General features: G+C 41.2%; 2 protein-coding genes across 2 annotated transcripts; one reads left to right on the top strand and one right to left on the bottom strand.

Annotated features, from left to right (window-relative positions):
- Window positions 1–6,065: 6,065 nt before the first annotated feature.
- LOC116410341 lies at window positions 6,066–18,039 on the top strand. The gene is made up of 5 exons (XM_031900613.1): window positions 6,066–6,542; window positions 12,081–12,433; window positions 13,240–13,342; window positions 14,271–14,442; window positions 15,307–18,039. The coding sequence occupies exons 1-5, from the start codon at window positions 6,435–6,437 to the stop codon at window positions 15,432–15,434; spliced, it is 864 nt and encodes a 287-aa protein (XP_031756473.1). The 5' UTR covers window positions 6,066–6,434; the 3' UTR covers window positions 15,435–18,039.
- gatd1 (glutamine amidotransferase like class 1 domain containing 1) lies at window positions 17,966–25,968 on the bottom strand. Its single transcript, XM_002937486.5, has 8 exons — window positions 25,829–25,968; window positions 24,626–24,702; window positions 22,059–22,164; window positions 21,237–21,344; window positions 20,059–20,153; window positions 19,497–19,590; window positions 19,195–19,306; window positions 17,966–18,521 (listed from the first exon to the last, which is right to left on the bottom strand). Exons 1-8 carry the CDS (start codon window positions 25,947–25,949, stop codon window positions 18,515–18,517), a joined length of 720 nt encoding a protein of 239 aa, XP_002937532.2. The 5' UTR covers window positions 25,950–25,968; the 3' UTR covers window positions 17,966–18,514.
- Window positions 25,969–27,350: the final 1,382 nt, after the last annotated feature.

The raw sequence follows: 27,350 nt of genomic DNA, 5'->3' as shown, positions 1-27,350 counted from the left end.
AGAGGAAGTTACATAGTGAAATTTAATTTAATCTTGAAAAATGTTGTACATGTGTCATTTTCAGAAGGATAAATTGCCCACCGTGAAAAGACTGCAATCTGTAATCTGACCCCTTCACTTTACAACCTTGGCAGTTTTGCTTTGCATCCCATTCTGTATTCTCCTATTGCATGGAAAGGTGATGGGCACATAGTGACATACTTACCTATTCTATAGGTGGTCTGTCTGGGCTGCTTGGAGGGTATGCAATGTCCATATCTGCCAACATTTAAAGATTAAGATATGAAGGTTTTTTGGCCATGTCCTAACCAACTTTGGTCCCATCCCAATCCCCTTCACCCTTGACCAACACTTGCCCATTTAGGGCAATAACATACCGGTCAATGTTGGAGCTTTTGTCTCACTGCGTTTTTAGTAGCCCTTATATGCCCAAAACTGACCCATGTGACTTTGACCTTTCTGATATGCCCCTCAGGCCGTAATGTGCAGAACATCCATATAGCTGGAAAAGATGTACAAGTGCAATATTTAGTGATATGTGTATTCCAGTTTAGTAAGATAGTTTATTTCATATTACATGGCCTATTAAACAATCTGTTGGTTAAGTATTCCTTCTGGGGGGTATAGTTTTCCTTTAAGTGAGTTTGCAGGCTTAACATTTTATGGTGGTCGAAGAGGGTGTTAGGGAAGGGGGCTTGATTTAATTCTGTTAATGTATTTTATACATGTTGAAGTAGAGGGATTATGGGTTAGTGTAGTGAAAAGTAAATGCAGTTAGTAGTCCCATGTCTTTTCTAATAAAACATTGGCTACGGTCCTGAGAAAGGGTACAGTTGGGATGTATGAATGCCGGACAGTAACTTCAACACAAGTATAATGCACAAAAACCTGTTTGTTTCCCTTTATATTTAACAGGTTTGTGTATCTTGAAATCTGCAAGATATGTTTTTAGACACAAGTGAATTCCAGATCTGTTTCTTTAATCAGTTGGCGAGATTCACAAATCACTTCTTATTTATTCTACTAGCTTTATTTATTATCTATTATCTACTTTCTTTATTTATTCTACTAGTTTCTGGAATGAAGCCACACTGTACTACAGTTCCGCTCTGCATCTTTTCCTCCCAGACCCCCCATTTTGATCCTAACCTATTTATTTCTGTCATACTCCTATAAACAGTCTGTTAGGCGCAGATGAGACAATTCCCCTATTTGATAGCGTAGATATTCATCTCCTCGCTCTGTTTATATGTATCGTTGCCCATTAGAATGAATGACGCACAGCTAAGGGAGTTATATGGAACAGTTATCGGATTAAAATTGTATAACAATCCTTTTCTGCATATTTCATTTGTACATGTGAGTGGTTGCTGGGACATTGACTCACTCTGAGAAACAAGACTTGAAAAATTGTGGTACATATATGGGACCTGTTATCCAGAATGCTTGGGTCCTGGGGTTTTCTGGATAAGGGGTCCTTACTTAATTTGGATCTTTATACCTTAAGGCTACTTATTATTTTTTTAAATAATCATTTAAACCCATTAGAATTGTTTTGCCTCCCTTAAGGGTTAATTATATCTTAGTTAGAATCAAGTACACTGTACTGTTTTATTATTACAGAGAAAAAGCAAATATTGACACAATTTATTGCATCCAAACAAGTCCCTTGCTCATCTGTATAGTGTTCTAAACACCATTGTGTCTCCCCCTGCCTCTTCTGCTGTGACACTGGAGAACCCTTGAGCATCCATCATCCAGAACGTAGTGGTACAGGTATGGGATCTGTTATCCTGAAACCCGTTATCCAGAAAGCTCCAAAAGTCCATCTCCCATAGACTCCATTATAAGCAAATGAAAAGGAAGAATTGTTGACCATTGCTTACTTGCTAAAGGTACCTTCAGCGCCTAACACCAGAGGGCACCCTCGATTGCTGTTCAAATGAACAGAGAGTGATTCTGAGCATTTGTCACCTTCCCTTTGTGGCAGTGCCCTAAAGCTCAAAATCCCGCAGGCATGAAAACACTGGTGTAACTAAATAGGAAAAAGACCCCACAGTTGCAGGCAGCTAGTGGGACAGGGCCCAGACCATAGGTTTTGCCTTCTATATAATGTAGTGGCAAATAACCCCCCTCCCCAGTGGGCAGGAAGCGAGGGATGTGGGCAGGAGGCAGAGAATGGATGGGGGCCATAATGTGACCACTGCAGTCTAACGCCCATATGTAATAAAAAGGCACTAAGTTTGCCCATGTGCAGTGACCCATAGCATCATCCTATGCCTTGAACCAGGTCTAAACTGGGTTTCAAAACAGACCATTCAAGTACACAGAGGCCCAAACAACCCCGCACAGGCCCAATAAATATTGACTGTCTATGGCATCTTACAGCAACTGGCATTTGCCAGAATCCACAGATTGCCAGTGTGGACCTGCAAGCTTGCAGATACCCAAGTAGCAAGTGCTATATATATTTTTAGTAGTATGTTCTGTTGGGTAATTCTAAACAGAAAATTGCCATTTACAGTGGCTTGCAAAAGTATTCGGCCCCCTTGAACTTTTCCACATTTTGTCACATTACAGCCACAAACATGAATCAATTTTATTGGAAATCCACGTGAAAGACCAATACAAAGTGGTGTACACGTGAGAAGTGGAACGAAAATCATACATGATTCCAAACATTTTTTACAAATAAATAACTGCAAAGTGGGGTGTGCGTAATTATTCAGCCCCCTGAGTTAATACTTTGTAGAACAACCTTTTGCTGCAATTACAGCTGCCAGTCTTTTAGGGTATGTCTCTACCAGCTTTGCACATCTAGAGACTGAAATCCTTTCCCATTCTTCTTTGCAAAACAGCTCCAGCTCAGTCAGATTAGATGGACAGCGTTTGTGAACAGCAGTTTTCAGATCTTGCCACAGATTCTCGATTGGATTTAGATCTGGACTGTGACTGGGCCATTCTAACACATGGATATGTTTTGGTTTAAACCATTCCATTGTTGCCCTGGCTTTATGTTTAGGGTCGTTGTCCTGCTGGAAGGTGAACCTCCGCCCCAGTCTCAAGTCTTTTGCAGACTCCAAGAGGTTTTCTTCCAAGATTGCCCTGTATTTGGCTCCATCCATCTTCCCATCAACTCTGAGCAGCTTCCCTGTCCCTGCTGAAGAGAAGCCCCCCCAGAGCATGATGCTGCCACCACCATATTTGACAGTGGGGGATGGTGTGTTCAGAGTGATGTGCAGTGTTAGTTTTCCGCCACACATAGCATTTTGCATTTTGGCCAAAAAGTTCCATTTTGGTCTCATCTGACCAGAGCACCTTCTTCCACATGTTTGCTGTGTCCCCCACATGGCTTGTGGCAAACTGCAAACGGGACTTCTTATGGTTTTCTGTTAACTATGGCTTTCTTCTTGCCACTCTTCCATAAAGGCCAACTTTGTGCAGTGCACGAGTAATAGTTGTCCTATGGACAGATTCCCCCACCTGAGCTGTAGATCTCTGCAGCTCATCCAGAGTCACCATGGGCCTCTTGGCTGCATTTCTGATCAGCGCTCTCCTTGTTTGGCCTGTGAGTTTAGGTGGACGGCCTTGTCTTGGTAGGTTTACAGTTGTGCCATACTGCTTCCATTTCTGAATGATCGCTTGAACAGTGCTCCGTGGGATGTTCAAGGCTTTGGAAATCTTTTTGTAGCCTAAGCCTGCTTTAAATTTCTCAAGAACTTTATCCCTGACCTGTCTGGAGTGTTCTTTGGACTTCATGGTGTTGTTGCTCCCAATATTCTCTTAGACAACCTCTGAGGCCGTCACAGAGCAGCTGTATTTGTACTGACATTAGATTACACACAGGTGCACTCTATTTAGTCATTAGCACTCATCAGGCAATGTCTATGGGCAACTGACTGCACTCAGACCAAAGGGGGCTGAATAATTACGCACACCCCACTTTGCAGTTATTTATTTGTAAAAAAATGTTTGGAATCATGTATGATTTTTTTCCACGTCTCACGTGTACACCACTTTGTATTGGTCTTTCACGTGGAATTCCAATAAAATGTATTCATGTTTGTGGCTGTAATGTGACAAAATGTGGAAAAGTTCAAGGGGGCCAAATACTTTTGCAAGCCACTGTAAGTATGATTCACAGTGCACAAGGGCACACATACATGTTAGGTCAGATCAGCCAATTAAAGGACAAAACTCCATCTGTAGTTCAAGTACACATAGGCCAAAACTTTTCAACATCTATGCTGGAATCAGCTGGCATGGAGATGACTGAAAAGAGATATGGGCCAGTGTCACAGCTTCTCATTGGTTAGCACTGGGGTACTGAGTTTGATTCTAACCTGGACATTATCAGTGAAGAGTTTGTATATACTCGCCATGTCTGTGTGGGTTTCTTTCAGCTTTTCTGGTTTTCTCCCTCATGCCAAATTACACAATCCTGACATGAATGATGAACAATCTCTATAAAAGTGTCATTGCTATATAAATGAAGGATAAATCATAAATCGTTTCCCCTTCTCCCCTTTGTATGCTCCATATGCACAGCTACAGTTCCTCTCCCCAAAGCCACAGAGCACTGGGCTCAGACAGTTTGGGGTTAAACAGTCTGGAAAGGCAGATAATAGTAAATTATCTCTGTGTTTGTTAGTGATATTTGAAATAATCCTTTTTTAAATATTGTTTTCTATTAAATTTGCCCTTAACATTAGGGTGAATGCTCCCATATACTATAATATTAAGGTGCTCATTTCTATTGTGCAAAGCATCAAAACTGTGTGAGACAGTGTTATTAACATGTGCCTATAAACACAAGTGCCAGTGTGCCTGTCCAGCCACCTCTGATGAATTGCACAAGCTACAAAGTGCAGGCCTCACAGATGTAAGGTAACCTTGGCATTGCCACCTGCCTTGTTCTGCCAGGGTTCCTTTCTAGCAGGCTGTGCCAGGGCATGCAGCTGATCTCAATCCAGTGAACTGGGCGCCTTATTTTTGCACTGGGAGTGATGCCATTCATACAATGCAGCAAAAAAGCATGCTGCAACTGGTCACAATTAACTAAAGCTTCTACATTAGTTGTGGTGGATGCCTACAATGACCCCAGAATAATTGGGGAAATGCTGCATTGTTGTTAAACACATGGTGATTTGTGGCAGAATTTTGCACACTACACATGCTTTTTAAATGCCCTCAGATCTACGAGCTTGCAGAGGCATATGGAAATTACATATTACTATTAGCATGTTTCTTAGAAGCACCAATATATTCATCAGAGCTGTTCAATACAAGGTGTGTGCATACAGATTCCATAAAATACTGATCGATACAGGAGGTAAAGTGGATCACCTTAGGGCCCCCCCCCCCCCACTCCAGTGGCTGAAACTTTTTTTTGTCAAACCCACCAGTCTACATACCCCCTCCACTTCTTTCTGCTGCTGGCCACAATCTGGGATTAGGGTGAAGCCCACATGGGCTAGACCGACTGGGTTTTTTCCTGGTGTCCTACTTGGCCCAGTCTGATCCTGAAGAGGACCTTGTTCATTACAGCTTGAAACCAAGAAGAGGTATGAAACACAATACATTCTACTACATTTGGTATAATTGTATGTTTCCCATCACTCAACCACACAAAAGTTGCAGCACAGAGTAATTTTGGCTCAGCCGTGCAAGCAGATATTTGCACAAACTGCAGTCTTATAAAATCTGAATCAGGAGAAGGTGTAAAATAGTAAAACCTGGAGGTGGGCTGCTTGATTCCAGTTCATATTCACAGCCCAGGTGATAACCTTCTGTTTGGAGCACCTAAAAGGTGTGTGTGTGTAAAAAATAGTATTTAGATAAAAGGAGACATATTTTGACCAATAAAGGTTTGTCAAAATCCAGTGAGCAGCATGATAGGAAATCTTGGTAAGATCACTGAGATGGAGATAAAAATAGAAAATTAAACTCCTGCCTTGGAGGGAACTGATAATAACCCCTCCTCCTGCCTCTCTGTAGGAACGGGCTGTGCTCTCATCCCATGACATAAAAGGTTAAACTTCAGCTCTCTGCTGCTCTGTCTGGAACCCATCTCCTGGTCTGATTGTCTGACATCTGGCTGCACAAGACCCAGTCCCCAGTGGCTTCTTCCTCTGAATGAAAAGCAGGTTTATTTACTGGAGTTTTCTTGGCTCAGGTTAAAGGATCATTACCTTTTCTGGATGATATGAATTCACTGGAATGATATTGGGTATGCTCCTCTCCTCCCCTAACCCTGCACGCTGGCTACTATTAGAAACAGTTTATACAGAGCAACACCAAAGGGATCCAGATATCTCTATCCACAAGCCAAGCATGCAGAGTATTCAGCAACTCCAACAATGAACATTTGAATTTGGTGACCCATTCCCAGGTCTCCTCTAGCAACTCTTCAATGGACCTCTGTCTGCTGTAGCATGGGGCCACTCCACCTCCCCACAAAGCTGCTTTTACACTTTGCCCTTCTGAGCCTTGCTGAATTTGCCGAGTTTACCAAGCCTTCAAATCATAGAAGTGACCTACAGGTAAGCTGCTTTGTTATAATAGGCAGTTAATTAGGGGGTTAGATCTCAGCACCACAGTAGGACCATCTATGCTGCTTCTTAAATAATATGGAACAGCAAAAATGTATATGACATGGAAAAGCTAGATAAGCACGCACACAGGCGTTTCTGAGATTGTTTTCTGGTGAAAAAATAGGGTTTACCCAGTTATACAATGGTAGGACCCTTTTAAATCAGTACGTTTTCAGGGGAAATGGAATTTATTAAGCAGTATTTATAAAGCACCCACATATTCTACAAATAGAGAATTTACATTCCAGCAAAACCTCATATACAGGTATATTGCACTATTATTTTTGCTACATGCTATTTATTGATAACCAATATACTCTGCAGAGTTACACAGTTAGGTACTACAACTAATATGTACCATACAGCCATGCGGACCCTGCCCACAAGGGCATACCATCTAAGGTACTAGCCACAAGGGCTTACAATCTAAGGGATCCCTGTCATGGGGAAATTATAAGGTATCCTGCTCAAAAGAACTTTTGAAATGAAGGCTCCCTGACTTAAAGAGTTTACATGCAAGGTACTCTGTCCACATAGAATCCAAAGGAACCTGGCTGAAAAGTTTTAGAATGTAAAATACCAAAATACCAAATATGAATACAGTCTATTGGATCCACTGAACAGGCTTATAGTTTAAGCCTTAAAGTGCAGGCACAGGGTTAATCTTGTTTCATTCTACATCATTTACAATGGTATCCTAACAAAAATATATTATGCTCTTAAAGGAACAGTAACACCAAAAAATTAAAGTGTATAAAAGTAACTAAAATATAATGTGCTGCTGCCCTGCACTGGTAAAAGTTGTGTGTTTACTTCATAAAGTCTACTATAATTTATATAAATAAGCTGCTATGTAGCCATGGGGGCAGCCGTTCAAAGGGGAAAAGGCGCAGGCACATAGCAGATAACAGATAAAACACTATTGTATTCTACAGAACTTATCTGTTATCTGCTATATAACCTGTGCCTTTTCTCCTTTTTTCCAGCTTGAATGGCTGCCCCCGAGGCTACACAGCAGCTTATTATATAAATTATAGTAGTGTTACTGTAGCAAACACACCAGTTTTACCAGTGCAGGGCAACAGTGCATTATATATTTATTACTTTAAAGCTCTCTCATTTTTTAGTGTTACTGTTCCTTTAAAGGTGTTAAAGGTCACTTTTAAATTAACTTTCAGTATGACATAGACAATGACGTTCTGAGACAATTTGCAATTGGTCTACATTTTTTATTATTTTTGTTTTAATTAATTTTTAATTTTAATGCTAGGGTTCAAATGACCTTAGCAACCAGGGAGTGGTTGGAATAAGAGACTGATATGTTTTTAGGAGAGGGCCTGAATAGAAAAATGAGTAATGAAAAGTAGCAATAGCAGTAAAATTTATCCTCAAGCAGCAATCATTTACCCTGGCCAAAAGCATTTATAGTCTAAGGTGCCAGGCTTTACAGTTTAAGGTACTCGGTTGGTCTAAGGGCAAATCTGAAGTAATGAGAACTCTAGTTCAGTTCTTACAATTGTGCGTTTATCCCTCTGTGACCTGTATTAAGTCCATGGTACCTACATTCTAGTGTAATGCAGTGGTGCAAAATGGTAGATATTGATCAGTAGATCTTCATTTGATGACCAGCAGATCTCAGTCCGCAAACTGTTCCACTTTATTAAAGCATACTTGAGCAACAGTGTTGTTTGTCTGACTGTAGAAATGTGGAATTTGCTATATTGTCAATTATTATTAATTACATTTTTCATGGTATTTAGTAATATAAACCCGATAATGCTGTTGTGGTGATCTGATTTGCATAGAACGTATAATCCACATCAGTAAATTATGGCCATCCCTGATGTTATACTATTGACCCGCACCTGTTCACTCTGTGGAAGAGTCCCTCCTACACAATTTTAGAACATGTAAACAAAACATCTTCTTCAAAGTTTGAAGAGGGGCCGCTGCCCTGGCCTCCACCCATAAGTGACCTGCAGGTCAGCTATTTCCTATTCGAAGACCAAGCAAAAAGCTTAACAATCACCCAAAGTGCCAAAGTGCATTAAAAATACAGGTAGATAGGTAGCAGGTATACTCACCTCGTTGCCCAGGCTAAAGACTCGCAATAACTTCTTTAGCACCCTCCCTTGCTGAAGTTAAGGAATGACCCTTTACCTCTGTCCTTTCCAGCCTAAAGGCACGATGGAGGCAAGGGCCTTCAAACCCCTTTGCCAAGAGACTAGGGAGTCCTTTTAACCCCCACCCTCCAGCTAAAAGGCATAAAAGAGTAGGGAAACAAAAATGAACCTCCAAGGAAGTCCCAACAACTTTTTCGCTCTCAATGGGGCTGGATTAGGGAGGAAGGTGCCTAAAGGCTACACATCTCCCTATATCTGTGTTGAGACCCATTAGAGCCATATTGCACTGGATCCTGTGGAAGAACACATAAGAAAGTGAAAGGTAATGGATGTGAGAGAGAGAGAGTGAGAATAAATAATAAAATCATAACAGGTCAGCAGTTGCACTTAGGTAGGAAAACTAAGGGATAGAAAGTATAGTAGGGCAAGATGGCAATATGATGGCAAGCTGTTTTGCCATGGACCCCACCACCACTAAAAAAGCTATTTTCTTATGCTGCTGTGACTGGAAATTGTTGGGCCATAAGCAGTAGCCTAGGGATCTTTATGCATAATGCAGGACGTTCTGGTTACACCAGCCTATCCAACCTATTTCTGCATGCATTTGACAAGCGTAGAGAAGCAAAAATCTGTGCTTTCATGGTGTGGTGGCAGGTGCAGTGTAATTCTAGCTCACAAATAGCTGCAGATTAGTGTGAAATAAGGCTGAAGCGCTAATGGCTCATCTCCTCAGTTAATTGCCCCTAAGTGATGTTTGTTACGGAGGAGAAAGAGAGATTGCTCAGATAATATCATGTAATGATGGGGTTAATCTCAAGAGAATAAGATCTGATTACACCATGCTACACATGTCTACATACAGAAAGTCACATTGAAACCTATTCCCTTTATATTTCTATATAAATATAGCACAAATAATTAATATCTGTCCCTGGCCCAGGGGAGCTTACAATCTAATATCTCTACCACGGTGAAGATACACACACCAGGGGCCAATGCCTACAAACTGCATCAGAGCCAACAGAAACACAGATTGCAGAGAACAGGGATTTGTAGAAAAGACCCAAGAGTGTTCAGTCTGTAGCAATGAAGCTAACTAGATTCTGCCCAGTGGCAGGCTGCCTATTACACAGCATAATTACTGTAGGTTAGAATCTGTTCTAAAAAGTGATTCAGGTCCCATCTGCCTTGCAATCTTCGCTAATGATGGCTTGGGAATACTAATTGCAATTCTGAATGAGTCAAACAGTCATATGATAATCCCTAATCTAATTTGGTTTCCATAAATGATGGCTCATGTTATCATACGCAGCCTAAAGAGCTTGCATTTATCAACTTGAAAATCTAATCTTGTAAATATAATTCTTTGCATGCAAGTTAATAAGTATTGTTGTGTGCGGTGCTGGACTCTGAAATATTAATCCATGGTATTTTCTCCATACAGACTAGCTTTGTAATTTTCTGTGTATAACCACTAAATGGCTCATACAGTCAAACACAATTATGTAGGGTTGGACAGAAAGGGGTGCACCAGAGTTGCCCCCAATAATTTAGTAGGTATATAAAATCTGCAACCCTCCTACTGCTGATCAGCTACAACTCCCAGTACCCTCTAGAATGGGAAGCAGCTACACACAGGGAAGGGCGTTGCCTCATTCTCCCAAAGTCAGTGGTCATTGATTAACAACTGCGTGATATTAAAAGGGGACAAAAACCCTATTTATAAAGCTGACCATACACTGACAGATGGGCTTAGTTGGTGAGGTCACCCAGCAAGCAGATTTTTACCCAATTTGTCTAATTAAATAGCATTCCAAGGTGGGTCGATCTACACATGCACCAAGATCAGATGCAGTCCTTGCTAAACTAAATTTTCAAACCTGCCCAAGAGCTGGGATCTGTGGGGAGGCCACAAAGGCCTGGGCCTAGCATGGGGCATTTTTAGGGGTGGCATGCCGCCCAGCCAAATGTTTTTGTTCTGGAGCACTGGGGAATGGAAGAGCAGGAGATTTGACAGTTGTGTAAATCTTAAGTGTGTCAATTCCCAAGTGCTCTGGGACCCAAGGAGGAGTGCATGCCTGAGCGATGTAGGGTGGGAGAGGAGTGCCTAGGGGCACAAATATTGTAAATCCAGGGCTGGATATATGATGATTTTTGCCCAGATATCAGTCAGGTGGATACATTACTTCGACCAACTACCAATTTCGTCTAGACTTGGCAGGCTGATAAATCCTGCCAAGTCTAGACGAAATTGGTAGTTGGTGTAATCATTTTGGGCTACTGGAGTGCAGTAACAATAGAATTCCTGAGCATACACATACACGTAGCTCTATGCAGATGGGGGATGCATCAAAGTGGGTCAAGCAAGGTGCTGGAAATGAACATGCATTTCAGACAAAACTAACTCTGGGGTTTATAGAAATCCAAGTACTGTATATGTAAAGTGACCTAAACACTGACCTACATACAGCACCTTTCCGAGTAAGGCAGGAATCCCAAGCTTTACCTAAATCACAGATGTTAGGAATGCTGCAAGAGAAAGAGGGGGGCGTAATCATTAAAGGCATGCTTCCAACTGCCACAACAAAAACACTGAGGCTCATTTGCAGGGCAATATTAGAAGGAAACCTAGCTAAATGCCATATCTTATAGTTTTATTATATTCCTTCCCTGTGAAAAGCTCTTAAGCTTAGGGAAAGTGTCCCTTGGTCTGGCTGTTGTTGTTTGGGTGTTGGTTTACGTGTTCTATGAGAAGGTTAGGGGACCGAACAGGAGAAAGAGATGTGCAGCAAGAGCAGTTCTTTAGCAACTTGGGGGTGGGAATCACAACAACAACAACAACAACAACAACAAACATTTGTAAAGCGCTTTTCTCCCGTGGGACCCAAAGCGCATAAGCTTGTCTCAGATAAGTTATGTGGCCATAAATGCCAGGCTAAACAGGTGGCTTTTCAGTTTTGATTTAAACGTGTCCAAGGTTGGAGCTGTCTTGATCCCGTTTGGCAAGGCGTTCCACAGGGTAGGGGCAGCATGACAGAAAGCTCTGGATCCAAAGGTTTTCAGTTGAACTCTGGGGGTGGTCAGATTATTGAATCACAAGTGCATTTGCAATTGGTCTTCATTCTTCATTTCTTTTTAAAATTGATTTTTGTCCCAGTTTGGATTTCAAGCTGCTGTCTGGTCACTCTGCTTCCTAACCCTAGCAATCAGGCATTTATTCCAATGTCACAATTAAACAAAAATAAGAGAGGGTTGATAATAACAATTTAGCAATAAGCAAAAAGGAGTTATCTTTGTGATACCAATTTACGATTGATTTTGGCTTTCTGCATAATTAATTAGCTTATGTTTGCTTATCTCTCAGGAGCCTTACTCAGGAGCCACATATACCAATGCAACCAGTGGCTGCAATATCCAAAACCAGAAAGTAAATCCTGTGCACCATCATCTCCAGCAAACCAGCTTTGTTTGGACAACGTATGCAAAGGACGAGCAATTTGGTATTTTCAGATTCGGCATTAGAATCAGCAAAAATGGCAGACAGGTGGGCAAGACTGTAAGGGACACAATAATTCCTGCTGTACAAGTCAGAGGTAACGAGCAGGTAAATGTGACAGTGGCTGCAGAGACCAACCAGACCGAGACCTCCCTGATGATCATCTCATGCCAGCTTGTTAATCAGCAGAGTGGAACAAGGACCTTTTTCATCCATAATGGGTAAGAGTCATAATGGGCTCTTAAGGGGCCTTGGTCAGTTTTGTGGAGAGCAAGTTGGATAGCGTATGCAGTGTTTCAGCTGAAGACATTCCTTTACTCAGGAAATTAATTTTCGGACAACTGTAGACAGTTGGCTGCAATTACCAACAGATGTCTTTGTTATTTCAAATTTATTATACGAGCCGTTTAAAAACTGCAAATATCTTAAAAACTTGGAAAAAATAATTAGTGCAAATGGCAAAAGTGCTTAAAATTCTCTGAGCAATTTGTTTTGTGGGGTTACATTTTCTTTAAAGGCAAACATGCATTAGCATAATCCCGGTTCAATTAACAAGGACTCCCCACCCTTCATTCATAATAATTCTGTTAAATAATTAATGTCTATTACTGTTCAATCTCCTTTATTTTGGCCACTTAATTTCACTGATGCAGGAAAGAAAGATACTCTGAATGGACTGCTATGTTTTAACCACATATGAATTAGAAATTGGTCATCATCATCCACTTTAAAGGGGAACTATACCCCTGAACATTGCATTGCTTTCTATTCCTGCATCTCTCTGTTGCTGTGACTGCCTTGACCTCCCCTATTCTTCCCCTTTATTAAAGAGCCCTGATGGTGAAAGCTTCTTTTGTTGAGTCTTGGTAGATATCCTCTCTGCCATCAGCAAAACAACAACTCCATTTAATGAAGTATGGGATCACATTTCTGGTTACATTTCTACTTGCTTTGCTTTATGTCCTCTTAAGTAATGAATCATAAGGAAACCAGATGACCCTGACTGTGCCACTGAATTTTACCGTAGATGCCTTGATGATAATATCGCAGAAGAAGTAAGAAGAGAAGACAGTGAAGTCATATTCAGCTTGCGTCTCTCTGGTGTACATCTATCTAGTGGCACCTCATCAGTAGGTATTGCCTCTTGCCACGCTAATCTTGCACCATGCTGTTCATTGCAACCCACAGATCAAATATATTATCAATAAGGTTCAGTAGTAGTGGGGACCAGGAGCTTTAGGGCATGTACTGGTTGCACATGTAAGGCTCTTTTATGGGCTGCTCTGATACCAACCATTCTTCACTGTCTATGTGACTACCTAAATTGCTCTGCAGCCTATTACACTGCTCAACTACATAGCTGTGCAACCAGCTGTATCTCTCTGTAGTCATTTAAATTGCTTATCACCCAGCTACATTCCTCAGTAGTCTGTATGTTTTCGGAGCACCCATTTATATCACTCATTGTCCAGCTCCTGCCTTCCCAGTTTGCTGCTCCCCTAAGAGTGATTATTCCCCTTTAAATGGGACCACATCTCTGCAAATGGCTTGTCCTTTTGAATGGTTTTGGGATTGGGCTTGTTCTTTTGAATGGTTTAGGGATTGGTTCCTATGCCACACTCTCTTTCATCTTATCAGATGGTCCTCTGTTTTATGGGCCAAGGTTCCATCTAATTTCGTATGGGTGGTCCAAGCCCACACTTATTTTTCCATTATGACCTGAAGCCCACAGTTAGAGATACTTGGTCCAATGCATTAAATTAAGCATTGCAAAGCAATACCCACCATTGGCAGTGCATTTCCCATTCAAGCCAACAAAGTGGAGCATTTTGATTTCTGCAGTGCTGCCAGTACCCAAAGAGGAACTCAGAAATAAGCAGTGCTTCATGCAGACCGGGAATGTCACTCAGAGAGGGTCTAAATAGTCTAGCCAACAATTAGAAAACAAAATCAAGAGCAATTGCAAATCTCTTAGTCTTATCACAATGTAAATCATACTAAAGGCCTGTTACCTCCCCACTAACCCTCTACTTGACAGTATTCCCTATCTTTTTTCAGGTACTGATCACCTGTGAAGTAAAGCTGTGCCAGAGCACCAATGAATCACAACCCTGTCTCTCTAAATGTCCTTTAACACAGCTGGTAAAAGAGCCATTCATCTCAGTGCGGGAGACAGGAATTTACCATGTCACTACAAAACTCATCTATGCAGCCAAGGAATTAAGGCGAGGTTAGTTCTGTCCATCTGTCACTGTGAAGAAGATCTACCCATTCCCTGCATTTTATGAGCTTAAAGCTGTAATGATACAAAGTCAATCCTATTGTTCAGATCTGTAATAGAATAGAAGGTGTTGGTTCTTTGGCATGCATCAATATAAACTGTCTGACATCAAATGGACTCATTACCCTAGAATGTTGCTTGAGGCTTACTAACTCAACAGTGCCCTTCCTTGGTGGAGCATAGATTAGGCCATACTAGCTGCTTTATATTACACTTCTGAAGTGTGCCGTAAAGCCCTTATTCACAGGTGCCAGTCCCTGAGTTCTGCTAAGGTGTTAGGCCAGCCTTAGCAAGGGCTGGAACTATGGGAAGGCAGAAGAGGTATGTGCCTATGGCTCATGGCATATACCACTCCCTTGTCCTATTTTGGGCCCTTGGTAAGGAAAATATAAGTCCTTTGTGCCAGGGTGGAAGTGGGCAATCATCGATCATTCCTTGCCTAGGGCACCTTCTTGACTTGGCCTGGCACTGGCCTTAGCCTATGGGATTCTGCATATTGAGACTTCCTGCTTTATGCCTTTTAGCATCTATCACTTCTTATAGTGGAGTCCAAAGAAAAACAACTTTTGAAACTCTAGAAAATACCCATAATATCCCTTAGCGAAAGGAGACATATCCCACTCACAGGGCGTAAGTTACCATACATCCCCTAGAGAAGCTTTGTATTAGAATAATTACATCTCAGAATGCCAAACATTTTGGTGCCTGGTTATTATTTGTATCATGATTTTAAAGATTATATTACTTTATTGCAGGAAACCAAACTCATTTATGTTTCTGTGTTTTAACTATACAAAAATTTATTTTTGCCAGCTGCTACCAATTACACAGCAGTAGTTGTTGGACTCGTCCTTGGAGGCACCGTTGTGGCAGTGGTGGTGCTGCTGGTGAGAAAATCATTTTCTGGAGTTCGCCATCGGAATGCCACTGTGGATCTCTAACCAAGGCACTTAACTTCTACAAGGAATAGTGATGAGTGACATTTTTCTCCAGGTTTCCCTGTGAAAAAAATGGCCATAGACTCATAACTGCAAAGCAAAAGGTTCACAGTAGCCGGGAAAAAACACCCATTGACATTGACGTTTCACAGATTTTTGCCGTTTCTCAAATTTTTCGGTCAAGCAACCGGGACAAATTCCCTCATCACTAATATGGATCATGTTACTTCTCCACAAGACAGAGCTCCTTACACATTACAGAACCATTGTTAATGCAGGATTTATTATGCTATTACCCTTATTTCTTAACAGTACCTGTTTTATTGCCCTGATACTACCAGTCATTTACCCGAGGACAGAAAAAACTCATCATGTAAACAATATTATGCCGGTGAGCTGTTCTAAACTTCAAATGGACTGCAACCTATTTTCCACTGGGAAATGTATTAAGGTTTGGAAATAGGCTAGCACGTGGTCTATTGAGCATGTCATGGAAATTATTTGTCTTGCGCGTGTAAATATGGAATGGCTAAAAATACTATTTCCTCTTGTGGTGCTGATCACAGAAATGTTAAACATTGCACTTAGCTTGCTGTTAAAGTTAAGAGCTGCTAGCTTAATTCCAGAAACTAAATGGCAGCCCCAGCGCTTTGCTTGGGACATTAATATGGTGGGAATAGTGCAAATAGGTATGGCCGTCCTCCAGGGCCACACCTTGATTACCATGACTTTATAAACTCTCTTAGACACATAAGCAATGCCGCATATTCCTGAATGCCATGGTGCCTTTATGTAAAACAATGGCACTCCAAATGCTCCTAACCACCCGCAGACACTTTGTTTCCTGAATAGGAGCTATATTCATATGGGCCAACTGCCTCAAACAGTGTGTTTCCTTTCTCAAGTAAACAACAGGAAGAGACTGCCAGCAAAAAATGGCTTTTGAGACAGCAGTCAACCCATCCCCAAGAACTGTGTTGGAACGCTCAACTGCCAAGTTTTTTCCTTTGTCAAAGTACATCAAATTCACTCACAACTCACTCCAAGTGCATTAAATTGGAATTGTGTGATAGAGGCAAAATGCGACTTTCTTTTGGTCTTGGAAACACAAACTTGTAAATTGGATGTCAATATTTCCAGGTTAATCTCAATGGGAAGAAATGTCAGTTTTGACCAGGAAAGATGATCAATCAAAAAGCCATGTGTGCCAATTAAGTGAGCGGTAAGTAGTAATGCCAGATAGCTTTGAAAAGAACAGAAACATTAAAACAAGGTTTTACAAAATCGGATGGAGTAAATCCACTTGAATATAATACAAACCCCACTGAAGATGAACAAAGGGATACATACACAACATATGATGAATGCATTAAATAAAAAATAACTAAATTAAAGCACAAATGAGATTACAGCATTGCTGTCATAATAAATGACACCAGATATCTATGATTATTACTGTGGGCATATTCGCCATATTAGAACCCATGGGTTGTGGCATCTAGGGCATAAAATGGGGAGACTGAACATATGAGATTTTATGGGAAGTGACAGACAATGAAACCTAATTACAGGGGTGCTCAGGCTGGGATTTGGTGGGTTCCCTTGGTGCAGCAGATGCAGGTAGCCATGTTAAAAAAATACATTTGTTGGTTTAAGAAAAAAATGTAAATGGTAGAGTGAATTATTTGCTACAGTATGTAATGTGTAATTTAGAATATACCATAAAAATTATGACAGTATCCTTTTCATTTTAGAGGAACAGCCACCTGAGCTTTTAGGCCTAACTAAGTTGGTTTGTTGTCCCCTTTGCAAGTGTCAATTAACTGAACTTCTTAAAGTGCTCCTTAGTGAGTAAGGTCAGGAATCCTGTAGTGCACTAGACTGGGCATATTGGGGAAAAAAAAGAAAGACACTTGTTTTGTTTAAATATGGATTGAGTTGGGGACGGATTCCAAACTTTGGCAAATATGGTTTTGGTACAGTTATTATCTCAGTAGGTTTTCAGACATCTTTATTCCATCTTTATAAATTTTAAATGGCAAATAAAGTTAAAAAATATTTTGCCGTATTTTGACTATTCTTTTGTTCCAGACCAGCTGTGCCAATTCCCAGCACTGTGTAGGCTGCATCAGGCAGAAACTTACCATATAATGTATAGGCAACTTTACTCCTCCAAGTTCTGGAGTGCATCGGAACTAGTACCCTATACCCCAAACATCACACCACTGATGCAGATTCAGTTTCCCTCTGCTCCATCTGCAGGCACATTAATAGGGCTGTAATATGCCTGTCAGCGTCCACACAAAGCAGATTTCAGCCACAACATACACATTTATGCTTTTTCTGACCTAAATCTGCTCCAATCTAAACTTTAAGTAAAGTCATATTATATTTCCAATCCCTCAGAGTACAACAAAACAAATGAGCAGTGCATTGAGAAGCTTCTGTATAAACAAACCCCTTCCCATCCTCCAGCCTTTTTGGCTTAATGATAATAAACAACTCATAATACAGAAGGATTCAGGCTACACTTGAGGCTACTCAGACTGTTTTATAAACCTCATGGTTTTTACAATTACAAAACAAGAATACATTAAAATTTGTGGACACGTGACACACTACCCACTCACTCAGGCAGCTACAGAGAAGTAGAAGCCTTCAGAAGAGTCCATTTTGAAATGTAAGTGCTCAGGAATGTCAAACCTGTAGCCTTGCAGCTGTTGTAAACTAAACTTGCTATTGCTGCCTGGGAGTTGTAGTTCTGAACAGCTAAACAGTTGATAATTTGCTATTCCTGACACACTAGGTATAAGTAGGCTCATCTTACGGCAAAAAAGATGGTGCAAATATAAAACATCACCTTCCCAGCTCATAACTGCTCTTTAGAAGACATGGCGCATAATGCTTACAACAGTGAGAGAAGTGTTGGGCAGCCATTAAGAAGGGAGAAGATGGCATACTGGAATGGACAATAGAAATAAATATTTTTTCTCTCTAATTACACATCACTTCTTTGCTTGTAATCAGTTTTCTGTGAATGGTTTGCATGCAGCTCTGCAAGATCTCTCCCACCTTTACTGGCTTTATTTCCTGCACAAGAGAACATATGTTACCAATTATCTGATATAATTCCTGAAACAATGTGCACTTTCCTGGCATGTTAGATTTCATTAATACCTAGTAGGGCACATGGGGTTGTTCTGAAAGAATTCTGAAACAATTTGCAATTGGTCTTCATTTTTTATTATATGTGTTTCTTATTTAGCTTTATTTTGCTCTCCAGTTTGGAGCCTGAGTAGCTGTATGGTTGCTAGAGTCCAAATCACCCTAGCAACCAGGCAGTAGTTTGAATAAGAACATGAAAAATGAATAGGAGAGGGCCTGAATAGAAACATTTCAAGACTTTCAAACTTTTCTTTTCCTATGGTGAGTAATTTTCAGCCCTGGACTATTTCCAGATATTCTATTGCTGTCAATAAGGATCAACCCATGGTACTTCCCAGAGCTTTCACTGCTAGTTATTCAGGGAAAGGTTGGGGTGACAAAAGTCAATATGACTGCATAACTTACTGTATTTAATATATACAGTATATATATATTTTCATTTATAAAAAATAAGTATGAGCTGCTATATCACATGCTATGATTGGCAGTTTGACACCTATGCTTTCTTTTTCTGATCCTATTCTTTCCTCACTGTAAGTACCATGATTATCTAAATTCCCCGGATTACCTGCTCTGATATTATGAGACTTGTACAAACCTTCCATTGCAGAGTAGGATCAGATTCTGAACTGCAGGCATTGTGGAGTTATCATTCTGTCCTGTGATAAGATGTCTGTCAAGGACAACATGGACAGCATCTGGTTCACTGGCTAAAGGCAAGAAAAAAAAATTATTCAATGACAACAGCTCTATCAATTAAAAGGTAGACATTTTAGGGCCCCTAAACTTTAGGAATAAGGCATTTTTAATTTACATATTCTGCCTCTGCTTGTCAATAAGAACCCCAGTGGGCCCTGCCTCTATAGCTTATGGCCATTATCTGCACTCTTGTACACTTACCACTGAACGTTGCCCCAGAATCCTTTGCATAGTCTTCTAAAATTAATGGCAAACTAGCATATTCTGGCCGACGCACTAGTTCATAAACAGATGGCTGTAGGGAAAAGGTAAGAGTGAATTATTAGAATCCATGGACAACAATTGCAGATAATTCCCAATCAAACTCTAACCTTAGGCTACACCATACAGCATTATACCACATCTCATTTGGCACCACAAAATGCTCAGTAGTTTGAGAAAAAACATCTTGTGTGATATAAAAACAATATATTTCAGTTCCAAAAAAAATTAATTTTTTTTTATCAAAAAAAAGGTTATTTATATACTGAAAACTAGTAAAACATATATTAAAAATTCAAAACACCACACTCCCTAATGTGATAATATGAAAGCACTAATAGGTACTATTAAGTTAGAGTGACACCTATTGGGCAAACAGGATAATGAAGTATCGGTGTTTAGCTCAGTCAGTTTGTGGTTTCTATAGTGTCCCAATACTAGTACAGGTATGGGACCAATAAAAAAAAAAAAGGTTGAGATACAAAATCACTGACTCACTCACCCCAGTAAGACTGTAATTCTGAAATATCCAGGACTTATCCTCATTAGTTGCACAGCATAAAGCCGTCACTCCATGTCCAATGGCACAGATGGGCTCTGTGGAGAAAGGAAAACGTGATTAAGTGGGTTAAAACAAGTGCCAAAGTCCTGAAAGGCACCCCACAACAATGTGACCCCTGTAGCTGTCAGACTGTTGTGTACCTGCACACAGGCTTGCTTGTTGCCTGCTTAAGCAGCCACCCACCCAAATTCTAGCTTGTTACATTTTAAACAATGTTGCAAAAGGTCAGTCTCCTCCAGCAAGGCAGGTCTGTCAGTCTGCAGCCTTGTGTTACATTGTTTCAACAGTCTGAGCCACCAGGGCAGAGAATAGAAAAGGACAGGCAAGCACTGCTTCTAATAGCAATTATAAATACTAATAACTCAAAAACCATTACAAACTTGTATGAATGTATATTGCAAAGCTGCTTAGAATTTTGGTTTCTTTTATTAGGCAAAAAATTATATTTTGAGTTGTCTTGTCCTTTAAGGGCGAAGACACATGAGGAGATTAGTCAGTGTGACATATAAAAGAGCTGCGACTAATTGGCCCAGTGCAAATCGGCACGTGATTTGTACATTAGCCTATGGTGGATAAATTGTTGCCATTAGTCGCCGCAATTGTAGTCGCGGCAACTAGTCACCCTATGTGTCTTTGTCCAACACCAATTTGTTACTGTTACATTATTACAGAGAAAAAGAAAATCATTTTTAAACATTAGAATTATTTAATCATAATAGTCTATGGGAGCATGCGCGCTTGCCTCAGCGGCGCACGTGCGCACGGGGGGGAGATGTTTGTTCACGCATGCGCGCTCGGTGGGGATGCGAATGGAGGACAATGATGATCCTTTAGGGTGAAGACACAAAGAGCAATTATGAAGCAGCTACTTGTCACGGCTACGAAACGCCAGAAAATATCCTGCCATAGAAAATACTGAGAATTGCCTCTACTAAAACACACGTAGGGACTAAGGGTGAAGACACACAGAGCTACGAGTAGTAGCTACTTGTCACAGCTACTAAAACAGACAATGCTGATCATTTACTGATAATTGTCTCTCTGTGTGTTTTAGCAGAGGTAATTCTTGGTATAGTCTATGGCAGGGTGGGCAACATTTTTCAGTACACCCATCTTACTCTTTTCTGCTGTGAAATGCTGCAGGATCCTCGCTAGGTAGCCGCTGTTTGCTAAATCAGTCAAAGCTCCAGGACAATGTGGGATAAGCAATGCATGATACCGGGACCCTAAGGGAGAGGAGACAGAAGTAGATTACTCAGTATACACATAACACACTAGGCTTGAAACTCCTAATTTATTTTAATCTTAAAGGTGTTTGTGTCAGTACTGCTCTCCTTCCAAGGCAAAGGCACACAGACCAAACTGTGTTTTTCTGTTGCATCTTTAAGGAGGATCACTTGTAGGCACCAACACATAAGCATATAGATTGTAAGCTCTACGGGGCAGGGACCTCCTTCCTCTTGTGTCCTCGACTCTTAACTTATTGCTGCTGTATTTATCTGTATTTATTATTATACTTTGTATTTATCTATTATCTTATTAACACCCTGTTTGTATTAATGTATTCTACTGTACAGCGCTGCGTACATAAGTAGCGCTTTATAAATAAAGATATACATACATACATACATTATGAGCGGATTCTTAGCTTGTCAGTGTTAGTAGCAAGGAATAACCATAGTGAGCAATGTGCCACTGCCTTTATATGACTGCAGCAGTGAAAAAGCCCTATATGTCATTAACCTAAGGCAGACATAATGTGTTCGAACTACTGCAGTTTTGTTCAGAATGGATCAGGCATAGGTTTTGTAATTATGGCAGAAATGTTAGGCCCAAAATAATTATGTCAGCAAGCAAAATGTCATAACCAGTCCAATTGCTATCCTCTGAAATATGGGCTATTCCCTTGGGAGATCCTTACACCACTGCTTGTGCCTCACCATCTATTGATTCTAATCTGGCAGGATTGGCATATGGCTTGAGCTGAAAATCCTGGAACCACCTTGAGTCTGTTTCACCGATTCCCACAAAGTCCAGAGCCTTTCCCTAAAGAATTAAAGGGGAAAAACATGATTTAAACACTGTGTGCTAGTTTCATCACACGCACATTCAACTTGCATGCTAGGGAATGCATGCTAGGGATCACACACTTTATTCCACCATTTTTACTGTTGGATCATTCTGAGAAGCAGCAAGTACAATCAGGAACAGCAAGAACTGTGCTACCGCCAAAAGTATCAATAATCATACAGAAACAATATCACTGGTATGTGTATGGCCAGCGTTCTACGTGGGGTTATATATAATATGGTTGTAAAAGGGCTAGCAAAATCCCAAAATAAAGAGGTGTTATTGATATATATAGTATCAACATATTTCACAGCACTGGACAATTACAGAATAAGACTGGCAATGAGCGATGAAATTCAACAGATTCAATAGATTTGTTTAGTAAAACATACTAAGTGCTCAGTGATTCCTTAAGAATCAACCTCAGCTAGTTTGTAGGCTAAAACAAACATAAATTGCCTTGAAAAACAGATGTATTGTAAAACAAGTTTTTGTGAGAGAAGCAATAGACACAGGAAAGGGGTAGTAGTTAGTAGTAGACTTAATTGTGTCAACAGAGAAGCTCCTATCATCAATTGTGCTGTTAATATTGAAGTTAATAGCAACTTCCAGGCAGAACAAAGGTTTTCCGGCACCCTGCATTTGCAATTTGGCTAATGATAAATGTCACACTTCTCACTTTTCATTGACAGAGAAGTGTCCAATACTGCCAGTGCAGACAGCTACTAACATTGAAGGCAACAGCCTGTAATGGTGTGTGGTTTGGGCAGAAATGCACAGTTACAAGCAATTGATACTTTTAATGGCATTCTATACTAGGGACATTTTTTTGCTGGAGGTACACCTATCACCCCATTGTGTGTGTTGCACAAAGACTGTTTTATTAAAAACATGGTGACCGGTAGACAGGGGTGTTTTGACTGCCACTATCTTTCACCCGGTGGCAAGATATGATAAAGTGTCCCATATGGCATTAAACTAATGCTGGCCATACTCAAAGATCTGCTCATTTGATGACCTCACCAAATGAGTAGATTTTTACTTTGATATTTGCCCAATTTGGCCTTCTATGTACAGAGTCGAAATGGGCTGATCTGACTGTTTGACCCCCAGGCCAATGATCGAACAGGTCTGCCGGGACAGAACTGCATCAATGCGACAATGCAATCCTCTTTTCATGGGATTTTTATATGAACAATTTTTGCCCAGATACCCATGGGGAGGCTGCCACAAAGTTCCCTAACATGAGCTTATAAGCTTTCATCTTAGTATGAAGAAGCCAAATTGGCAGTGTAATTCTGCCCATGCATGGAAAGCTTATAGAAGCAATCATGTTGAAAGTATTGTTGCTTATTCAGAAAGAACTGATAAAACTGTTAAGATGGCTGATTGTCTGCAGCCTTTGTCTAAAAATGTTGCCTAGTTTTTATATAACTGAATAAAAGTAATTAAATAGCAAAGCATCAGTGAAAAACTCTAAGGGCTCTGGCACACGAGGGAGATAAGTCGCCCATGACTTGCAACTAATTTTCCCGATATGACATCCCACCGGCGAAAATGTAATGGGATGGCATACGTGGCGGCCGATTTACATTTTCGCCTGTGGGATGTTATATCGGGGAGATTAATCGCCTGCAACAAGGGAGATTTGTCGCGGGCGACTAATCTCCCCGAGTACCAGAGCCCTAAGGGCTTTGAGGTGGCAATACACAAGCCAATTAAAGGGCAACTAATCTCCCCGAACTACCATCCCACCGGCGAAAATGTAAGTTGCCGGTGGGATGGCACACGCTGCACAGGCGATTTCGTCAAATCGCCGAAATTGCCTGCGCAGCGTGTGCCATCCCACCGACGACTTACATTTTCATCGGTGGGATGGTAGTTCGGGGAGATTAGTCGCCCGTGACAAGGGAGATTTGTTGCAGGCGACTAATCTTCCCGTGTGCCAGAGCCCTAAAGGTGGCCATACACAGGCAGATTTCAGCTGCCGATTCAGGTTCTTCAGATCAATTCAGCAGCTTATCTGCCCATGTATAAGCAATCCCAAACAGGCCTACCTGACCAATAACTGGCCTAAAATTGTCCAAATGTTGATTGGACAGGTTTGATTTTTCCATTGGATCAGGGACCGCATCAGCTAGTTCTAAAAGTTAATTTAAAGGTGAACTACCTCTTTAAACAGGATACCAGTAAATGCTATCTGCTGATTGCAGCTGTTTGCTATAGGTGTCTGGAGTTGTAGCAAACTTTACACCTTTTATCACATAAACCCATGAAAGTGATATCTTCCCTTTAAATACAACTATCCAGAATATTAAATTTTCAGTTAACTAATTGTTATCGCTTCTCTGCTCTGTGCATCTGGATGTCAATTACTCTAAAGGTTGCAACATTTAGAACTAACGCCTAGTCAAAACCATAGCACCTTTTCACTTACCCCTGGAGTTGCCACCTGTAGATTGAAAGCTGAACTGGCGAGAGTGAACGAGTGTAGGAAAGACTGAGCCGAGACACCTAGATGAGAAGCATAGTGGAAAATGGTAACAGGCAAAGAAAATGTGTTGGATGTAGAGAGAGACCACTCAACCAAATCATAAGCCAATGGCTGAACATAGGTAACTTGTCACATGAAACTTTACTCAGTATTCACATGGTCTGTCACACGGCAGTATTCCCTCTACCTTAGGGCTAAACTGTACCATCTTCTCTGTGCAAATGTTTGTGCATGTGTATTGGGTCATCAACATGTGGGTTGGTGCACTGCCAATGTGGGTAGCCACGTGTCCTAATATGTCTGCAACCAGGGATTGCTTGTGACGTGGACAAGTATAGTGACCACCAACCCCACTGTGCAGCCCTGCCTTTTAACATCAAGTACAGGTAAGCAAAGTTATGTTTGTTTTGCGGAAAGGGCCTCCACAGTGGTCCAGAGTTTTAAAATTCACTTTACATCTCCTTTAATCTAAATACAATATAAACAGGGGCTTTAGTTACTCTTGGATTGGTATCTAAAGGCAGCTGTGAAACACTCTATAGTTTTAACCCTAGTTATAAGGCTGATGGAAGTAAAGGCAGGTATTTTTTTCCAGAAAAGGTGGCAACCCTATATACACAAGTAACAGGCATCAGAACAAACACATCATGAGATGAGAAATAAGGGCAATACCTTGCACTACATTTAATGCAAACATTAAAGAATGATTTGGAACTTTACACTGCTGTTGGCACACGAGATATAGAGGCCCCTTTACACTACTGATTGTTTCCCACAACCCAGTTCTCTCAATTCCAAGATGCCATTATTCCAGCCAAAAATATGCAACCTCTGGCATCACACCTCTAGAGAAACGGTGCTCGTTTATAAACATGGGCAAACCTGCACCTTGGCAGTAACGTATGGCAACCTATCAAATATTGTGCTTTCATGGTTACACCTTGTCATGATTCCTATGAGCTACTGCCAAACTTGCGCACCGTGTTTATAAATGAGCCTCATCGGGAGCGGTAGCGCTTGAGGAATTATCATAGGGTCACGTGAAAATCCCGGATGCATGAGTCATGTGACTCTCCTACATACAAGTTTAAGAATATTAGCACTTGGGGTCTGTCCGTTCTTCCGTAACCCTTGCTACCGACTCACCTCCCGCTACAGCGCTGCCCACCATAAGGCAGCTGGGCTTGGTGAGCCGCTCAGTGCCCCCTCCGCTCACGGGAGCTGCCTGCTTCTTCATTAGGATCCTTGCCGCAGCCTCACTGCGCATGCGCGGATATGTAGCGCTTTTAGTAAGGCTTGGTGGCTTCAAGTGACTGAACTATGGTGGCTCCATTTAACCCTTCCATTGGGTGTGTTTGTTAGAAGTTCAGTGGGCGATATAGAGACTTACCTCTGACAATAGGTAAAGAATAGTTCCTTCTGCAGTGGTGCCATAGATAAAATGTGAGCCTTTAAAGGAGACATATCCTATAAAAAATTATGAATGTACCAGGGAATTATACTCCTCTAGATATAGAAGGATTGTGCTTAAAAAATTTGTGTTTTGGACTGATTTATTGAGAAATTCAACCTAAACCCCACTAGCCCCGCCCATCTGTTCCACTTCCTGCTGGCTGAATTCTCTGGATGAGCTGGGGAGCCAGCGGCCCTCCGTACCCTGCACTGTAGGATAGGAACCAATCAGCAGCTAGGCTGACCAGATAGGGAACTGAAGCCTGTCTGTGCTTGTGTGACTGCAGGTCTGTGATTGGCTCTCCTCCTCCTCCTACTGTGCTTCTGGCAGGGACCGTTAGGACAAGCCCACCCCTCATTTGAAACCCAGACAGGGACCTGAGAGGATCTATAGGGAGCTCCAATAAAGGGGCCATTGTTACAGATAATGTTTAGCCCAAAGGGAAACCAGCACCGGATATTATTCATAATTGCCTACAAAATAAGTGTTTTTCCCCATTTATTCAATATGTCTCCTTTAATGGATTGCCTGCTAGTAAAACTTACATACGTTTCCATATTTGCTAAGGCAGCTGGGCTGATTTTTAACCATACAGGCTAACCATGCATTATGGGCAAGTATGGTATGTCATTTCAGTAGCTCAATGAGCTGTTGGGATTACAGTCTGAAGCAATGCTAATAACCAGGCCCGGACTGGCAATCTGTGGGTTCTGGCAAATGCCAGAGGGGCTGCTGTAAGATGCCGTAGACAGTCACTATTGGGCCTGTGGGGGCTGTTTGGGCCTCTGTGTACTTGAAATGCCAGGGCCTATTTTGAATCCCAGCCCAGACCTGCTAAATAACCATTACAATTGCACCAGTTTGATACTGTTCTTCTGCACTGAAATTTAGTGGGATAGTTAAAAAGTATGTACAAGGTCTAGTGACCCACATCAACCAATTAGATCTTCACTTTTTAATGGATCACCTGTTGCTGCTACATGCTGGTTGGTTGCTGTGGGCTAGAACTATAGCACATTTTGTGTGGCTCAGTGACATCAGTGTCTGCGTGCAGAGGACACAACGGGATGGAATTTAGAACTAATGGATGGAATTCTAGAACTAATAGCAGTGGGGCATTAGGTTGCATGAAATTTGTATCTTCAAAGGCCCAATGGCACCAGTGTATGCTGTCCTCTTGTTATGTCTCCTTGCTGGTGGTCGGCCTCCTGCAAT

This window comes from Xenopus tropicalis, chromosome 4, assembly GCF_000004195.4.
Source record: "Xenopus tropicalis strain Nigerian chromosome 4, UCB_Xtro_10.0, whole genome shotgun sequence".
Classification (NCBI taxonomy): domain Eukaryota; kingdom Metazoa; phylum Chordata; class Amphibia; order Anura; family Pipidae; genus Xenopus; species Xenopus tropicalis.
The sequence above is the reverse complement of the archived record's forward strand: the minus strand, read 5'-3'. Positions and strand labels throughout refer to the sequence as shown.